The sequence below is a fragment of the Microcaecilia unicolor genome, chromosome 2, assembly GCF_901765095.1.
Source record: "Microcaecilia unicolor chromosome 2, aMicUni1.1, whole genome shotgun sequence".
NCBI classification, from domain to species: Eukaryota; Metazoa; Chordata; class Amphibia; order Gymnophiona; family Siphonopidae; genus Microcaecilia; species Microcaecilia unicolor.
In genome coordinates this window covers 645024100-645041527 of record NC_044032.1, presented here as the reverse complement: position 1 = coordinate 645041527, position 17428 = coordinate 645024100, and the positions used below count along the sequence as shown (strand labels likewise).

The 17428-nt window shown below is 46.6% G+C and overlaps 1 protein-coding gene across 1 annotated transcript in view; it reads right to left on the bottom strand.

The window, feature by feature from the left end:
- The window catches only part of LOC115462710 (WD repeat-containing protein 49-like), a 169344-nt gene that overhangs the window by 10974 nt on the left and 140942 nt on the right, over positions 1-17428 (bottom strand). Inside the window, exons 24-25 of the mRNA XM_030192712.1 lie at positions 14887-15032; positions 6107-6201 (exon numbers count right to left, since the gene is read on the bottom strand). Of these exons, the coding sequence (XP_030048572.1) occupies positions 6107-6201; positions 14887-15032 (241 nt within the window). The remainder of the gene's footprint in view (positions 1-6106; positions 6202-14886; positions 15033-17428) is intronic.

Sequence of the window (17428 nt, the reverse complement as noted above, 5' to 3'; positions counted from 1 at the left end):
AGGACCATGTCTGTGACTGACCCACATGACATGTGCATAAAGTGTCTGGGCCCTCACCATAAGTTCTCTAATTGTTTTCTTTGTGCTCAAATGCAGAAGAGGACTCAAAGATCCAGAGAGGCTGTGCATGAAAGACTTCAGCACTCATAAGTCTGATTCCTTGACATCAGCATTGAAGGCTTCTGGAGCAACACTAGACACTGGAGATGTATGAGCATTGAGGAGGTCTCCCAGCCTCAGCATGAAGCACCGGTAGCTCTCATCCGGATCAAGCATCCTTGGATGCGTGGATTCCGCTTCATCTTTGTTGGCACTGAGCCAAGGTGAAGAACCATCAGCATGATGCTGGGAGCTCCAGGGCACTGATGTTGGCACCAACTGAGGTGGTGTTCCTTTCTAGCCCATCAGGAGAGGAATTTGGGAGAGGCCCTGCACCCTGGCACTCTCGCCCAGAGAGCCAGGGTTCTATAAATAGTCCATGTGGGTTACACCCTCAATTGGCATCAACCTCTTCCAACTTGTCCACCAAGGGCATCACGCTTCAGCTCTCAGTACCGGGAAGTGCTCTCAGAACTCCCCTCCCTTCTAAAGAACCACACGGTTGAACCTGTTTCACTAGGGAAGAAGAGATTCTATTCCAAGTAGCTCCTCATGCCCCCCAAAATGGGGGATTTTGGCCCATTCTATACCTAAGGGCCCTGAACATATCTGGTCAAAGAAAAGTTCAGGATGATTTCCCTGGGTACCCTTCTTCCCATGATTCAGAAAAACAATTGACTATGTTCTGTGGACTTAAAAGGTGCTTTACCCACATTCAGATATATCCAAGTCACAGGAAATATCTCCAATTTTGAGTGGGGAGATACCACTATCAGTATTACATTCTGCTATTTGGCCTCGCATCCATTCCCAGAGTGTTCACAAACTGCCTAGCCATAATCACATCATCACTGTGCAGACAGAGTTCATGTGTTTCTCTACCTGAATGATTGGCTGGTCAAGAGCACATCAAAGGAAGGTGCTCAAGTATCCAGGCAGAGGCCTATTTGGGTGTTGGAACTACTAGGGTTCATCATCAAAGTCCCAACTATCCCCAGTGCAACAGTTGGAGTACACTGAAGCCCTGCTAGACATGGCACAAGCTCGAGCCTACCTGCCTCAGGTACAGGCAGATTGTTTCATTGCCATCGCCACTCAGGTTCAATGCAGCCAGCAGTTCACAGCTCAGCAGATGTTGAGGTTCATGGGCCACATAGCCTCTACAGTGCACGTCACTCCCATGGCTTGCCTCCATTGGGAGGGTGCCCAATGCAGCTTGCTTCCCAGTGGTGTCAAGCCATAGGAAACCTTGTGGATGTCATCACCTGTAGACTGAACACTACATTCAGCAGGACAATTGTGGGAAAATATCAGACGTATGTCTGATTATATGAGTTTCCGACGATCAGTAAAAACCTGGTTATTTTATAAATATTTTAAATAGGAATTTTATTCTAGTGCTGTTATAATTTTTAATTCAATGTTTTTAATATTATTTTTGTAATAATCTGTTCAATGTAAATGTTGTATATTTTTATGTAACCCACCTGGAACTGCTGGTTAAGCAGGTAATAAATATCATGGTTATAATTAGATTAGATCACCATTATGCCAGAGTTAGCCCAGTTGCCCATGATTCAACTTTCAATTTGATCCTGGTACTCCCATTCCAAATTCCTCACGGATGCATCCAGCCTCAGATAGGGAACCCATGTAGATGGACTTCACAGCCAGGGTCTCAGGTCCACTCAGGAAACCAAGGTTTTCAGAGATCGGCTGTTGAACAAAATTATAATTCAGACAATCAGGTTGCCATGTACTATGTCAAAAAGCAATAAGGTACGGGTTCCTACCCCTTGTGTCATGAGGTGCTCAGGATGAGGCAGTGGGCTACCAGCCACAACGTGGTGCTCCAAGCCATGTACCTGGCAGGGAAAGGCAACAGTCTGGCGGACAGACTGAGTACGCACTAGTGGTCTCTCAATATGGGCACTGCACGTAAGGTCTTCTAAAAGTGGGGCACCCCTTTGTGGATCTTTTTGCCACTCATTTCAATAACAAGGTCCCTTAGTTCTGCTTCAGTCTTATGTCTCATGGCAAGCTAGTGTCAGATGCTTTGCTCCTGGGTTGAAGGAAAAGGTCTTCTGCATGCATATATTCCCATCACTCTGATCAGGAAAACTCTCCTGAAACTCAAGCAGGACCGGGGAACCATGATCCTCATTGCTACTCATATGCTGAGGCAGATCTGGTTCCCTCTTCTTCTGGAATTGTCCTCCAAGGAACCATGGAGATTGGACTGTTTCCTGACCCTCATCACACAGAACAAGGGGTCTCTTCTGCATCCAGTCCCTGGCCTTCACGGCTTTGATGTTGAGAGCATAGAATTTGCTTCTCTTCGATTGCCTGAGGGTGTCTCCAGGATTCTGCTGGTTTCTAGGAAAGATTCCATTGAGAGGCGTTATTCCTTAAGTGGAGGAGTTTTGCTGTCTGGTGTGACAGCAAGGCTCTAGATCCTCTCTCTTGCCCTACACAAAACTTACTTGAATACTTTCTGCACCTCTATGAGTCTCGTCTAAAAATCAACTCTGTAAGGGTTCATCTTAGTGTGATTGGTGCTTACCATTACCATGTAGATGGTAATCCCATCTCTTACAGCCTCTAGCTGTTCAATGCATGAGAGATTTGTTGTTGACAAACCTCCAACAGTGCCATGGGACCTCAAAATTGTCCTCACCCAGCTGATGAAAGCTCCTTTTGAGCCTCTTGACTCCTGCCATCTGCAGGATCTGCCTGAAAGGTCTTATTTTTTTGTGGTGGTCACTTCAGCTCGCAGAGTTAGTGAGCTGTGGCTGCTGATCTGCCTTACATTAAGTTTCATCAACACAGAGCAGTTTTCTACACCCCCACCACCACCACCACCACCACCACCACCACCAAGTTCCTTCCTAAGGTTGTGTCGGAGTGCCATCTTAACCAGTCAATTGTCCTGCCAGCATTTTTCCCAAAATCTTCTGCCTATCCTGGTGAACGCACACTACATACCTTGGACTGCAAGTAAGCCTTAGCCTTTTATCTGGCACAGACTAAAGGCCATAGACATTCCACTCAACTTTTTGTTTCTTTTGACCCACACAGAATGGGGGCAGCCATCAGTAAACACACTTTATCCAACTGGTTGGCAGACTGCATCTCTTTCACTTTGCCCAGGCTAAGATGACTCTGGAGGGTCATGTCGCAGTTCACAATGTTAGAACCATGGCTGCGTCGGCAGCCCACTTGAGGTCAGCCTCCTTTGAAGAGATTTGCAAAGCTGCAACTTTGTCTTCAGTCCACACATTCACATCTCACTACTGCTTTGAGCAGAATACCCAATGCAATAGCCAGTTTGGTCAGTCAGTTCTGCAGAGTTTGTCTGGCATCTACAATCCAACTTCACCCTCCTAGGCCCATTCTTTTCTGTTCCAGGCTGTATCTTCACAATAGGACTGTTTTGTTGTTAGTGTATCAGTTCTTCCTGGCCTTGCCATTGCAAGTTCCTATTGTTTTTGATGAGACTGGTAACTAGGGATTCTCATCTGAGAATATTCTGTCCTGCTTGTCCTCGGAGAAAGAGAAATTACCTGTAGTAGTTGTTCTTTGGGGACACCTGGACAAGAATTCTCTCATACCCTCCCACCACCCCTTGGGGTTGCATTCCTTGTGCTTTTTTATCCAATTGCATGTCCCACGCAACTCAGGCAGGCGGGAAGGCACTCACACATGCGTAGTGCAGGCCTACCAAAGGCTTCTAGTTTTGCTGAGTAGCATCAGCACTGGGGCTTCGATGGATGACGTTACCCATCTGTAAGAATACCTATCCTTCTGTCCTTGGAGAACATCTGCTACAGGTGAGTAACTTTGCTTTATTAAAGATAAGTTCAGTCACTAAGGATCGTCAGAAACAGCCACATGTTGGCATACACCTGCATCAGGGGCATGCTTATTATCTAAGGAAAATGCTCAACAATGGGTTCAGTGATATTGAAGCTGTGACAGACAGATCAATAGCTTTAGCAGAAACAATGAGTTATATCCAGCTAATGAAACAAAGCCATTAATATGGGAAAATTGGAGCTGGATATCACTCTACTAAAGATGTTGGTCCTTCTGTCACAGCTTTAGTATCACTGAACCATTGTTGAATGTTTTCATAGATGATCTGTTATGCCCTTGATTTATTTGTTTGTTTGTTTGTTTGTTGCATTTGTATCCCACATTTTACCACCTCTTTGCAGGCTCAATGTGGTTTACAATAATCGACATGTATCAGAAAGTAGACACTTAGAGGGGCATAATCGAACGAAAACGTCTATCTCCATGGGCGTTTATCTCCAAGAACGGGTCCGTGAAGGGGCGGACCGAACCGTATTTTCGAAAAAAATAGACGTCCATGTTTTATTCGACAATTTGTGAGTTGGGCGTTTTTGTTTTTCAGCGATATGGAAAATGAAAGCGCCCAGCTCAAAAATGAATAAATCCAAGGCATTTGTTCGTGGGAGGGGCCAGGATTCGTAGTGCACTGGTCCCCCTCACATGCCAGGGCACCCTAGGGGGCACTTTTACAAAAACAAAAAAAAAAGGTAAAAGAGCTCCCAGGTGCATAGCACCCTTCCCTTGTGTGTTGAGCCCCCCAAATCACCCTCAAAACCCACTGCCCACAAGTCTACACCATTACTATAGCCCTAAGGGGTGAAGGGGGGCACCTACATGTGGGTACAGTGGGTTTGGGGGGGTTGGACGACTAAGCATTAAGCAGCACAATTGTAACAGGTAGGGGGGGATGGGCCTGGGTCCACCTGCCTGAAGTCCACTGCACCCCCTAACAACTGCTCCAGGGACCTGCATACTACTGCCAGGGAGGTGGGTATGACATTTGAGGGTGAAAATAAAAAGTTGTGAAACATCATTTTTTTGTGGTGGGAGGGGGTTAGTGACCACTGGGGGAGTCAGGGGAAGTCATCCCCGATTCCCTCTGGTGGTAATCTGGTCATTTAGGGCACTTTTTGGGGCCTTATTCGTGAAAAAACAGGGTCCAGGAAAAGTGCCCTAAATTCTAGCTACAAACGCATACTTTTTTTCCATTATCGGCGAAAGGCGCCCATCTCTGTTCGGGTGATAACCATGCCCCAGTCCTGCCTTCACCATGCCTCCGACACGCCCCCGTCAACTTTGTACGCTTCCACAATGGAGTGCAGTTGAAAACGTCCAAGTTTGGCTTTCGATTATACCGCGTTATTCATTTTTGTGAGATAAACGTCCATCTCCCGATTTAGGTCGGAAGTTGGGCGTTTTTCTCGTTCGATTATAAGCAGGTTAGTGATGCAGGCATATGCTGAAAAGTGGCCACGTCAGGTGATTCTTATAACTAGTCAGGGCCACCGAGAGGGGGGGGGCAAAATTCCCCTCCAAGGGGGGGCCAGGTGCCGGGGTCTCTCTCTCTTTCCTTCTCCTGACAGGACCCAAGTGATCACGTCCCGACAAAAACAGGAGAGAGAGAACACTGGCGCCGGGTCCCCCTCGGAGGCTGGGGAGGACTCGGAGCTTCCTCCAGCGCTGCTCTGCTAAGCAGCTGCTTGGAGCAGGCGGTCAGTTCTGGAGGAAGACATCTTCTGCTGGCGGCAGTGATGGGGGGGCAGCAGCGGACGACGATTGGGGGGGCGGCGGTAGCTGCCCTGCCCCGGGCCCGGTGGCGGCAGCCCTGCCCTAGGCCCGATTCAATCTCTTGGTGGCCCTGCATCTAGTGACTGGTGCTCCTGCTAAGAAGTTTCACACTTGTGCTAATTCAACATCTTAATGTCTCTGTTATGTGTCCAATATATGCACACATATTTCTCTATGTAATTAGTAACTTCTAATGATGATAAGAAAGACTGTGCTGGAGTTTCAGCTTTATATTTAAAAATGTTTAAATGTTTGCATTCGTATAATTATGACAAAAACAACAAATGCTCAGTATAGAATCTATACGGGCCCTGTAGTCAAAGAAAACAGGCCACATGCAGATGATGTGTGTGAAAGGAAGTACCTGAGTTCTTTCTTTGATTTCCTCCTTTCTATGAGCTCTTCTGCAATTTCAGCATCTTCTACAGAGCCTAAGTCATCCGTCACCACAGAGCCATCCTGCCGAAAAGAAACCAGGTCTGTATCTCTTCATCACGAGAGACCCTTGCATGGGCATTAACATTCATACAGAACAAAGGAAATAAGATGCACTAGAAACATACCGTAGTCTATAGGGGAAAGAGCGAAGTAATAGTCCAGTCAATTTTCAATGTGATTTAACGGGGCAAATCGCTTGTTCCTGTCTTACTTAACTGGGCAGTGCCACTGAGTATCAGCACTAGGTGCCACTGTACTGTCCGGTTGTGTTGGTGCAGTACAAGAGCGAAGCTTGGGCGGAGCCTGGGAAGAGCCAGTACTTGTATGGTTAGTGGCAATATTCGGACTGCTAACTGGTTAAAGTAAGCGACTAAAGTTAGCACAGCAAAAAGATCTGCGGAGCAAACTGGGCACTGTTCTGAGTACTGGCTGCTGCCCGGTTAACTTCTGGGTAACGGCATCCCCTCCCTCCCCTGTGATCCTCCCCTCCCTCCCACCCTGATGTCCTAAAGGTCCGACCCAAGCCCCCTTCCGACCCCAGTAAGCAAACACCCTCCCAGCCTACCCTGTACATTCCTGGTGGTCTCCTGGGTTAATATGGGCAGAAATGATGCTCACTCACTACTTCCTGTTGCGGCTCCTTTCACAAAATGGCTACAACAACTTCTAGCGGCATATCTATTTACTTAGGGGCCCTTTTACTAAGTCGCGCTAGGCTCTGCGCATGTGCAGCACATGCCCAAATGAGACTATCGCCAGGCCAGCTCGCCCTCCTGGCGGTAATTTCAGATTTGGTGCACGCACATAAGGCGTGGACGAATTATTTATTTCTTTCCTCTTATGCACGCCGTAATTGGTACTTGGCGCGTACCGACCCATCACTGCACGCATGTGAGACTTTACTGCTAGATCAATGTGTGGCATTAAGGGCTCAGGCCGCTTTTGGGCGCGCACTGGTTTCATTTTTACTGAAGGCCCTTTTTCCGTCCCATTAAAAAAGTGCCATTTTTGTAGAAGCAGTAGAGGAGTGTGGTAGCCGTGTTAGTCCACTCTTAAGGTTATCAATAGAAATCAAACAAAATAAAACATGGAAAAGAAAATAAGATGATACCTTTTTTATTGGACATAACTTAATACATTTCTTGATTAGCTTTCGAAGGTTGCCCTTCTTCCTCAGATCGGAAATAAGCAAATGTGCTAGCTGACAGTGTATATAAGTGTATATCAGCTAGCACATTTGCTTATTTCCGATCTGAGGAAGAAGGGCGACCTTCGAAAGCTAATCAAGACATGTATTAAGTTATGTCCAATAAAAAAGGTATCATCTTATTTTCTTTTCCATGGACGTCAGACTCACAGAAACAGAAGCCTGCGCAGCCTTCTACATGGAATGTTGCTAGTGGAATAGCAACATTCCATGTAGAATCTCCAATAGTAGCAACATTCCATGTAGAATCTCCAATGGTATCTATTTTACTGTCATAGTAATGCTTGAATGTTTTCACTTATATACACTGTCAGCTAGCACATTTGCTTATTTCCGATCTGAGGAAGAAGGGCAACCTTCGAAAGCTAATCAAGACATGTATTAAGTTATGTCCAATAAAAAAGGTATCATCTTATTTTCTTTTCCATGTTTTATTTTGTTTGATTTCTATAGATTCTACATGGAATGTTGCTATTCCACTAGCAACATTCCATGTAGAAGTCGGCCCTTGTAGATCACCAATGTGGCCGCGCAGGCTTCTGCTTCTGTGAGTCTGACGTCCTGCACGTACGTGCAGGACGTCAGACTCACAGAAACAGAAGCCTGCGCAGCCTTCTACATGGAATGTTGCTAGTGGAATAGCAACATTCCATGTAGAATCTCCAATAGTAGCAACATTCCATGTAGAATCTCCAATGGTATCTATTTTACTGTCATAGTAATGCTTGAATGTTTTCACTTATATACACTGTCAGCTAGCACATTTGCTTATTTCCGATCTGAGGAAGAAGGGCAACCTTCGAAAGCTAATCAAGAAATGTATTAAGTTATGTCCAATAAAAAAGGTATCATCTTATTTTCTTTTCCATGTTTTATTTTGATTTCTATTGATAACCTGTAGAAGCAGTAAAAACTGTTCCAGCTTGCACCCAATACATGTGCCTACACTACCGAAGGCCACATTTTACCACGGCTTAGTAAAAGGACCCCTTATTGGGATTTATTAACCGCCTTTATGAAGAGATTCACCCAAGATGGTACAATTTTGTTAACAGCATAACCATAGTAAAATGACCAAATATAAAGATAAATACAATAAATGAGGTAAACTTGAAAACAGCAAATGTATATATCATCTGAATTGTATTATTATCCTTATGTGTTCCCTAATACAAGGATTGAATGTGCCTCTGACACAGGAGTTTTGATGCCGAAACAGGTTGGGCCATCGTTAAATCATCTGTATGGTAGGACAATAATAACACAAGCTAATCTTTCAAAGGTTGCTAAACTAGTAAAAAAAAGGCCTGTTTCTGACACAAATGAAATGGGCGCTAGCAAGGTTTTCCTCGGAGTGTGTATGTTTGAGAGAGTGTGTGTGAGAGTGACTGTGGGAGAGAGCGAGTGTGTGTGTGTGTGACAGAGTGAGACTGGGTGCGAGTGTCTCTGTGAGAGAGAGTGTGTGTGTGTGAGAATGAGAGTGTGTGCGACTGCGTATCTGAGACACAGTGAGTGTGAGAGAGAAAGTGTGTTTCACACAGATACAGTGTGTGTGAGACAGAGAGAGCGTGAGAGAGTATGTGTGCGATACACTCTCTGTGAGACCGAGAGAGTGTGTGAGAGGGACTGTGTGACACATAGAGAGTGAATGTGATACAGTGTGACACATAGAGTGTGTGAGAGACTGTGTGAGAGTGAGAGAGAGAAAGACAGACACTGACTGTGAAAGAGAGAGAGAGTATGTGCATGACAGAGATACCCCCTCCCTCTCTGGTCTCAGGACCCCCTTCCCCCCTCTCACCCCTCCCTCTCCCCCTCCCCTCTCTAGTCTCAGGACCCCCTCCCCATCTCCCCCCTCCCCCTCCCCTCTCTGGTCTCAGGACCCCCTCCCCTCTCTCCCCCTCCGGTCTCAGGACCCCCTCCCCCTCTTCCCCCCTCTCAGGTCTCTGAACCCCCTCCCCTCTCTGGTCTCAGGACCCCCTTCTCCTCTCCCCTCTTCCCCCTCCCCTCTGGTCTCAGGACCCCCTCCCCCTGGACCCCCTCACCCCCTCTCTGCTCCGGACCCCCTCCAACCCCCCCTCCTCTCTGGTATCAGGACCCCCTCCCGCCCTCCGTCGTCAACCGTCTGCCCTCTGCATTGAAATCGCAGTCTCACCTCCGTGAAAGCAGCGGTGCAGGCAGCATAACACCTCCCTTCGGACCTCCTTTCCTTGTGTCCCGCCCTCGTCTGACGCAACTTCCGCGAGGGTGGAATGCAAGGAGGGAAGGAGGGCCGAAGGGAGGCATTCTGCCTGCAGCGCTGCTTTCACGGAGGTGAGACTGCGATTTCAATGCAGGGGGCCCGGCTGGGTGGCGGATGGAGGGGGGAGCGGCGGCAACCTCGGGGGGGGGTGGAGGGGGGAGCAGTGGCTGTGGCAACCTTGGGAGGGGGGTGGAGGGGGGAATGGTGGCGACCCTGGGGGGTGGAGGAGCAACCTTGGGGGGGTGGCGGCAGCGGCGACCTTGGGGGGGGCATGGCGGTGAGGGCAGCAGGGGCGGGGCCTCGTGCTGCTATCATGTGGTTGGTCAGTGCTGCTTGTGACGAACCCGGAAGCACGCTGACGTCAGGACAGGAGATGGATACAGCGTTAGAGGCAGCACAAACGCTTCAAAGCTTCACTGCCACGGAGTCAGCTTCATTATATTATATAGGATGATGTTTTCACTGCCACGGGTTTATTCCTTTAGGCTACTCCTCTTAAGATATTTAAAGTCGAAGTATCCCACATCTAGTACTCCCCCTAAATCCAACTGTTTGGTCACAGAGTCAAAGAAATTAATCAGATTTGACTGACAAGACCTGCCTCCAGTAAATCATGGGCCTTTGGTCCTGCAGTTCATTTAATTCTTAACAACTCAAAATCCTCTTCTTTAGAAGCGTTTCCATTAGTTTAATCACCACAGAGCTCAGACTAGCAGGCCTATAATTCCCAACTTCCTCCTTCCACTTTTGTGAAGAGGAATCACATTCGCACTTCTCCAGTCCTCTGGGACCAGTTCAGACTAAAGCATTCAAAAGGTCAGACAGCGGAGCCACCTGAACTTCTCTGAGTTCTATTAGTACCTTTGGATACGCCAAGCATGGTACCGGAAGACTGGAGGGTGGCCAATGTAACGTCAAAATTTTTTTTTAAGTTCCAGAGGTGATCTGGGAAAATATAGACCAGTGAGCCTGACGATGCCGGGCAAAATGGTAGAGACTATTATAAAGAACAGAATTACAGAGCATATTCAAAAGCATGGATTAATGAGGCAAAGGAGGAGTGGCCTAGTGGTTAGGGTGGTGGACTTTGGTCCTGGGGAACTGAGGAACTGAGTTTGATTCCCACTTCAGGCACAGGCAGCTCCTTCTGACTCTGGGCAAGTCACTTAACCCTCCATTGCCCCATGTAAGCCACATTGAGCCTGCCATGAATGGGAAAGCACAGGGTACAAATGTAACAAAAAAAAAAAGCCAACATGGATTTAGTGAAGGAAAATCTTGCCTCATCAATCTATTACATTCCTTTGAAGGGGTGAACAAACGTGGATAAAGGTGAGCCAGTCTGTGTATCTGGATTTTCAAAAGGCATTTGACAAAGTATCTCGTGAAAAACTCCAAAGGAAATTGGAGAGTCATGGGATAGGAATAGGAGGGAGGTCTACAAAATCCTGAGTGATGTAGAATGAGCAGAAGTGAATTAATTTTTTACTCATTCCAAAAGTACAAAGACTAGGGGACAAATAGGAGGAAATATTTATTCACTCAACAAATAGTTAAGCTCTGGAACTCTTTGTCGGAGGATATAGTATCTGAATTTTTAAAAGATTTGGACAAGTTTCTGGATGAAAAGTCCATAGTTTGCTATTGAGACAGACATGGGGAAGCTACTGCTTGCCCTGGGATTGGTAGCATGGAATGTTGCCAATATTTGGGTTTCTGCCAGGTACTTGTGACCCGGTTTGGCCACTGTTTGGAAACAGGATACTGGTCTAGATGGACCATTGGTCTGACCCAGTATGGCTACTCTTATGTTCTTATGGATTAAAAACTGGTTAAAAGATAGAAAACAGAGAGTAGGGTTAAATGGTCAGTATTCTCAATGGAGAAGGGTAGATAGTGTGGTTACCCAGGGGTCTGTGCTGGGACCACTGCTTTTTAACATATTTATAAATGATCTAGAGATGGGAGTAACAAGTGAGGTAATTAAATTTGCTGATGACACAAAGTTATTCAAAGTTGTTAAATTGCAAGAGGATTGTGAAAAATTACAAGAGGACCTTGTGAGACTGGGAGACTGGGCGTCTAAATGGCAGATGACGTTTAATGTGAGCAAGTGCAAAGTGATGCATGTGGGAAAGAGGAACCCGAACTATAGCTTCATAATGCAAGGTTCCACATTAGGAGTCACCGGCCAGGAAAAGGATCTAGGTGTCATCGTTGATGATACGTTGAAACCCTCTGCTCAGTGTGCGGCAGCAGATAAGAAAGCAAATAGAATGTTAGGTATTATTAGGAAAGGAATGGAAAACAAAAGTGAGGACGTTATAATGCCTTTGTATCGCTCCATGGTGCGACTGCACCTTGAATATTATGTGCAATTCTGGTCACTGCATCTCAAAAAAGATATAGTGGAATTAGAAAAGGTACAGAAAAGGGTGTTGAGACTTCTGGGGCACATGGCCTCCACAGTTCATGTCACGCCCATGGCACGTCTACATATGAGATCAGCTCAATGGCCCCTAGCTTCCCAGTGGTTTCAAGCTGCGGGGGATCTAGAGGATGTCATGCAACTGTCCACCGGCTTTCGGAATTCTCTCCACTGGTGGACGATTCGATCCAATTTGACCATGGGATGACCATTCAAAGTTCCTCAGCCATGAAAAGTGCTGATGACGGATGCATCTCTCCTGGGGTGGGGAGCTCATGTAGATGGGCTCGACACTCAGGGAGCCTGGTCCTTTCAGGAAAAAGGTCTGCAGATCAACCTCCTGGAATTAAGAGCGATCTGGAATGCTCTAAAGGCTTTCAGAGACTGGCTGTCCAACCAAATCGTTTTAATTCAGACAGACAATCAGGTTGCCATGTATTACACCAACAAGCAGGGGGGCACCGGATCTCTCCCTCTGTGTCAGGAAGCCATCCAGTTGTGGCTTTGGGCTCGCCATCACTGCATGTTCCTTCAATCCACTTATCTGGCAGGCATAAACAGTCTGGTCGACAGGTTGAGCAGGATAATGCAACCTCACGAGTGGTCACTGAACATGGGCGTAGTCCGCAAGATCTTCCGAGCGTGGGGCACCCCCTCGGTGTATCTTTTTGCCACTCAGATCAATCACAAGGTCCCTCAGTTCTGTTCCAGGCTTCAGGCCCACGACAAACTAGCGTCAGATGCCTTTCTCCTGCATTGGGGGACAGGTCTTCTGTATGCGTATCCTCCCATACCTCTAGTAGGAAAGACTTTGCTGAAACTCAAGCAAGATTGCGGAACCATGATCGTGATTGCACCCTTCTGGCCACGCCAGATTTGGTTCCCTATTCTTCTGGAGTTGTCCTCTGAAGAACCGTGGAGATTGGACTGTTTTCCAACCCTCATCACTCAGAATGAGGGGACGCTTCTACATCCCAACCTCCAGTCTCTGGCTCTCACGGCCTGGATGTTGAGAGCTTAGAATTCGCCTCCTCGGGTCTTTCAGGGGGTTGTCTCCTGAGTCTTGCTTGCTTCCAGGAAAGATTCCACGAAGAGGTGTTACTCTTTCAAATGGAGGAGGTTTGCCATCTGGTGTGACAGCAAGGCCCTAGATGCTCTTTCTTGTCCTACACAGACCCTGCTTGAATACCTTCTACACTTGTCAGAGTGTGGTCTCAAGACCAACTCCGTAAGAGTTCACCTTAGTGCGATTAGTGCTTATCATCGCCATGTAGAGGGTAAGCCTATCTCTGGACAGCCTTTAGTTGTTCGCTTCATGAGAGGTTTGGTTTTGTCAAAGCCCCCTGTCAAACCTCCGCCAGTGTCATGGGATCTCAACGCTGTTCTCACCGAACTGATGAAAGCTCCTTTTGAGCCACTGAATTCCTGCCATCTGAAGTTCTTGACCTGGAAGGTCGTTTTCTTGGTAGCTGTTACTTCAGCTCGAAGAGTCAGTGAGTTTCAGGCCTTGGTAGTGCATGCACCTTATATCAAGTTCCATCACAACAGAGTAGTCTTCCGCATGCACCCTAAGTTCCTGCCAAAGGTGGAACTTAGGGTGGGAACGCTCACGCGATGGGTGGGAAATCGGTCCGCGCATGCACAGCAGAAGACTCTGGCAAGATTTTTTAATATTTTGCTTGCAAAAATGCCGGTTCCCGGGCCGGCGCAGATGTCAACCCAAATGTGAGAACAATCAGCCTGCTGTCCTCGGAGAATACCTGCTACAGGTATATATCTTCGCTTTATTGGAGCATTTACCTTGGAGAACCCTTGAATAAAACATTGATAAAAGTTGGCAAATCCTAGAAACCAGTTGATCCCCTTGATATCCTATGGGACTGGCCAGTCTGTCTCAACTGAGATCTTCCAGGGATCCATCCGGATGACTTTGGAGAAAATGATATAACCCAAGAATTCAATACATCTCTTGTTGAATTCACATTTTTCTAGCTTGTCATATACCCGATGCTTTCTTAGTCGCTCCAATACTGAATAACTTTGGCAGTCATGGTCTGCCAAGTATTCTGAGAAAATCAAGATATTTATATATATTGATTTAGTAGGTCCCAGAATATCTCATTGAGCAAGTATTGAAAGATAGCAGGGGCGTCACTAGATACTTGAAATGTCTACATTGGGTGCAGAAGGCCATTTTCCACTTGTCCCCCTTTTGCATATATAGGCCCCGTGAAGACCAAACTTTGTGAAATTTTGAGCCATGTGAAGGTGTGAGCAGTTTATTTATGAGAGTCTCTGGACAGCAAATGAGCGTGCTCGGTAGTCTACGTGTGTACAGAGGGAACTGTTGTTCTTGGGCACAAAAAAAAAATTGGGGCTCCCATCAGAGAGGGCAAAGGCCTGATAAGTACCTTTTTCAGTTTCTTCTCTAAATATTCATATAGTGCCTTATGTTCAGGCTCTGAGAGGGAGTAAATTCTGCCAAATGATAGTGCCAAGAACTGGGAGATGAGCCTAGCTTGGAAAATCATATGGTCTCAGTGTTGGAGGGATTTAAAGTAAACTTATGTTCTGGTATCCATTATACTACAGCATTGAATAGTTATTGACAGATCCAAGTTGCAAGGCTCAAAGCATGCAAGAATTTGGACATCAGCATAACAAAAGGGTCTAAGGTCAAAGCTATTAATCAAAGTAAGTAAGGATGACAGGAAGACACTAAACAAGATTGGAGGCAGGATCCACCCCTGAAGGACACCACTGTGTGTGTAAGGGATGAGGTACACTTTTGCAAATAAGAGGAGAATCAGGAAAGAGCAAAATAATGACCTTCATGTTGGATTTTTCCACCACTGTGGAGTTCGGTGGAGTTACTGAAACTTGACTTGCTGACGCTTCCGTGGCATCCAGGCTGTGAGTATTCATCCAGGATGACTTTTCCTTAAGATCCCACAACAGCTCCTGTCCAAATGTACCTACATAAAAGAGGTAAAACAGCAAAATATCTAAAGGCTGACTTTTGTTTTTGCAAAGTTTTATAAGTTCATATTAACCAAAATTTACTAGCATTATTAAAAGCTTGGTTAGGGTTGATAACACCCTCATCGTCCCCGTCTCATCTGCCCGCAACCTCGGTGTCATCTTCGACTCCTCCCTCTCCTTCTCTGCGCATATCCAGCAGATAGCCAAGACCTGTCGCTTCTTCCTCTACAACATTAGCAAAATTCGCCCTTTCTTCTCTGAGCACACCACCCAAACTCTCATCCACTCTCTCATTACCTCTTGCCTTGACTACTGCAACCTACTCCTCACTGGTCTCCCACTTAGCCATCTATCCCCCCTTCAGTCCGTTCAGAACTCTGCTGCACGTCTTATCTTCCGCCTGGACCGATATGCTCATATCACCCCTCTCCTCAAGTCACTTCACTGGTTTCCAATCAGGTACCGCATACAGTTCAAGCTTCTGCTACTAACCTACAAATGCACTCGATCTGCAGCCCCTCCTTACCTCTCTACCCTCATCTCCCCTTATGCTCCTACCCGTAACCTCCGCTCTCAAGACAAATCCCTCCTTTCAGTACCCTTCTCCACCACCGCCAACTCCAGGCTCTGCTCTTTCTGCCTCGCCTCACCCCATGCGTGGAACAGACTCCCTGAGCCCATACGCTAGGCCCCCTCCCTGCCCACCTTCAAATCATTGCTCAAAGCCCACCTCTTCAATGTCGCCTTCGGCACCTAACCACTACACCTTTACTCAGGAAATCTAGACTGCCCCAACTTGACATTTCGTCCTTTAGATTGTAAGCTCCTTTGAGCAGGGACCGTCCTTCTTTGTCAATTTGTACAGCGCTGCGTAACCCTAGTAGCGCTCTAGAAATGTTAAGTAGTAGTAGTAGTACGTGATGCCAAGCTGAGAGGCAGATGGCAGGTGACACAAGCTCCCAGGTCCTATACCTTATCACTGAACCTTTCAACAAGATAGCAGTTCTCCAATTTGGGAAACACAAGATACGGCCTCCAAACTGAACACAATACTCCAGGTAGGGCTTCACCAACGACCTGTACAGGGGCATCAACACCTCCTTTCTTCTGGTGGTTATGCCTCTCTCTTTACATTCTGGCTATGACCACCGCCTTGTCACACAAACACAGTCAGTATTACTTCACTTTGAAATCACTTTCTATGAACATTGGAGAGCATGGTAGCGAAAATCCAGAAGAAAGATCGTGAGCGGGGTCAGGCTGACAGACTCCAAGAAGGCAATGGGGACTCCCCTGGACCGACAACCAAGTTTGGCATGGGTAGCTGAAATCGTTAGCAAAGTAAAGGCGACCATAGAGTCATTGCTGGATAAAAGACTGCAAAAGATTTCAGACAAATCTGACACAATATACGAACGTTTGGAATCTTCAAGTCTGGAATTTACTGTCTACCAGCAACGTATCTTGGACCCAGCAGGCAGCAGATTTGCAATGAATCCTTCAGATTAAAGCTGCTCAGTTAGAGGAAAAAGTAGATGACCTAGAGAACCGCTCACAATGCAGCAATTTGACATTACTGGGTCTGCCAGAGTTCGTTAAAGAAGTGGAACACAGGGGCTTTCTTCATGTTCAATTGTAAAGCGCTGCGTACAACTGGTAGCGCTATAGAAGTGATTTATAGTAGTAGTAGTAACACAGGGGCTTCTTGGAGACATTGCTTGTACAAACACTGTATTTGCAGCACACACATAGGATGGGGGCTCTGAAAGCCCACTGAGGATAGTGCTGGGCAGACTTATACGGTCTGTGCCAGAGCTGGTGGTTGGGAGGCAGGGCTGGTGGTTGGGAGGTGGGGATAGTGCTGGGCAGACTTATACGGTCTGTGCCCTGAAGAGCACAGGTACAAATCTAAGTAGGGTATACACAAAAAGTAGCACATATGAGTTATCTTGTTGGGCAGACTGGATGGACCATGCAGGTCTTTTTCTGCCGTCATCTACTATGCTATTATAAGCGAGAGGAGTCATTCTTAAATTGCTCAATTATATGCACAAGCAGAAAATATTGCGAGTCATTGACATGGGAGGACCACTAACCTATGAAAACAATAAAATGCTTGTTTTCAGGACTACTCAACTCTCTTGCACCAAAAATGAGTTCAGTTTGCTTTATTGTACCCTGCACGTTTGTGAGTGTAGCATGATGGCAAAGTTATGTTTGAGTCAGCAAAGGAGGCCATGTTTGCACAGCAGGTGTCAGACAAGGAGATTGTGACCCGAGAATGAGAAATTCTTGTGTCCCTCCAGCAAGGCCAGAGGTGAGTGGAGGGTCGGTGACTGCTGACTTTGATCTGATACTCTTTCCTATATTGTCATTGGTGATGACAGCT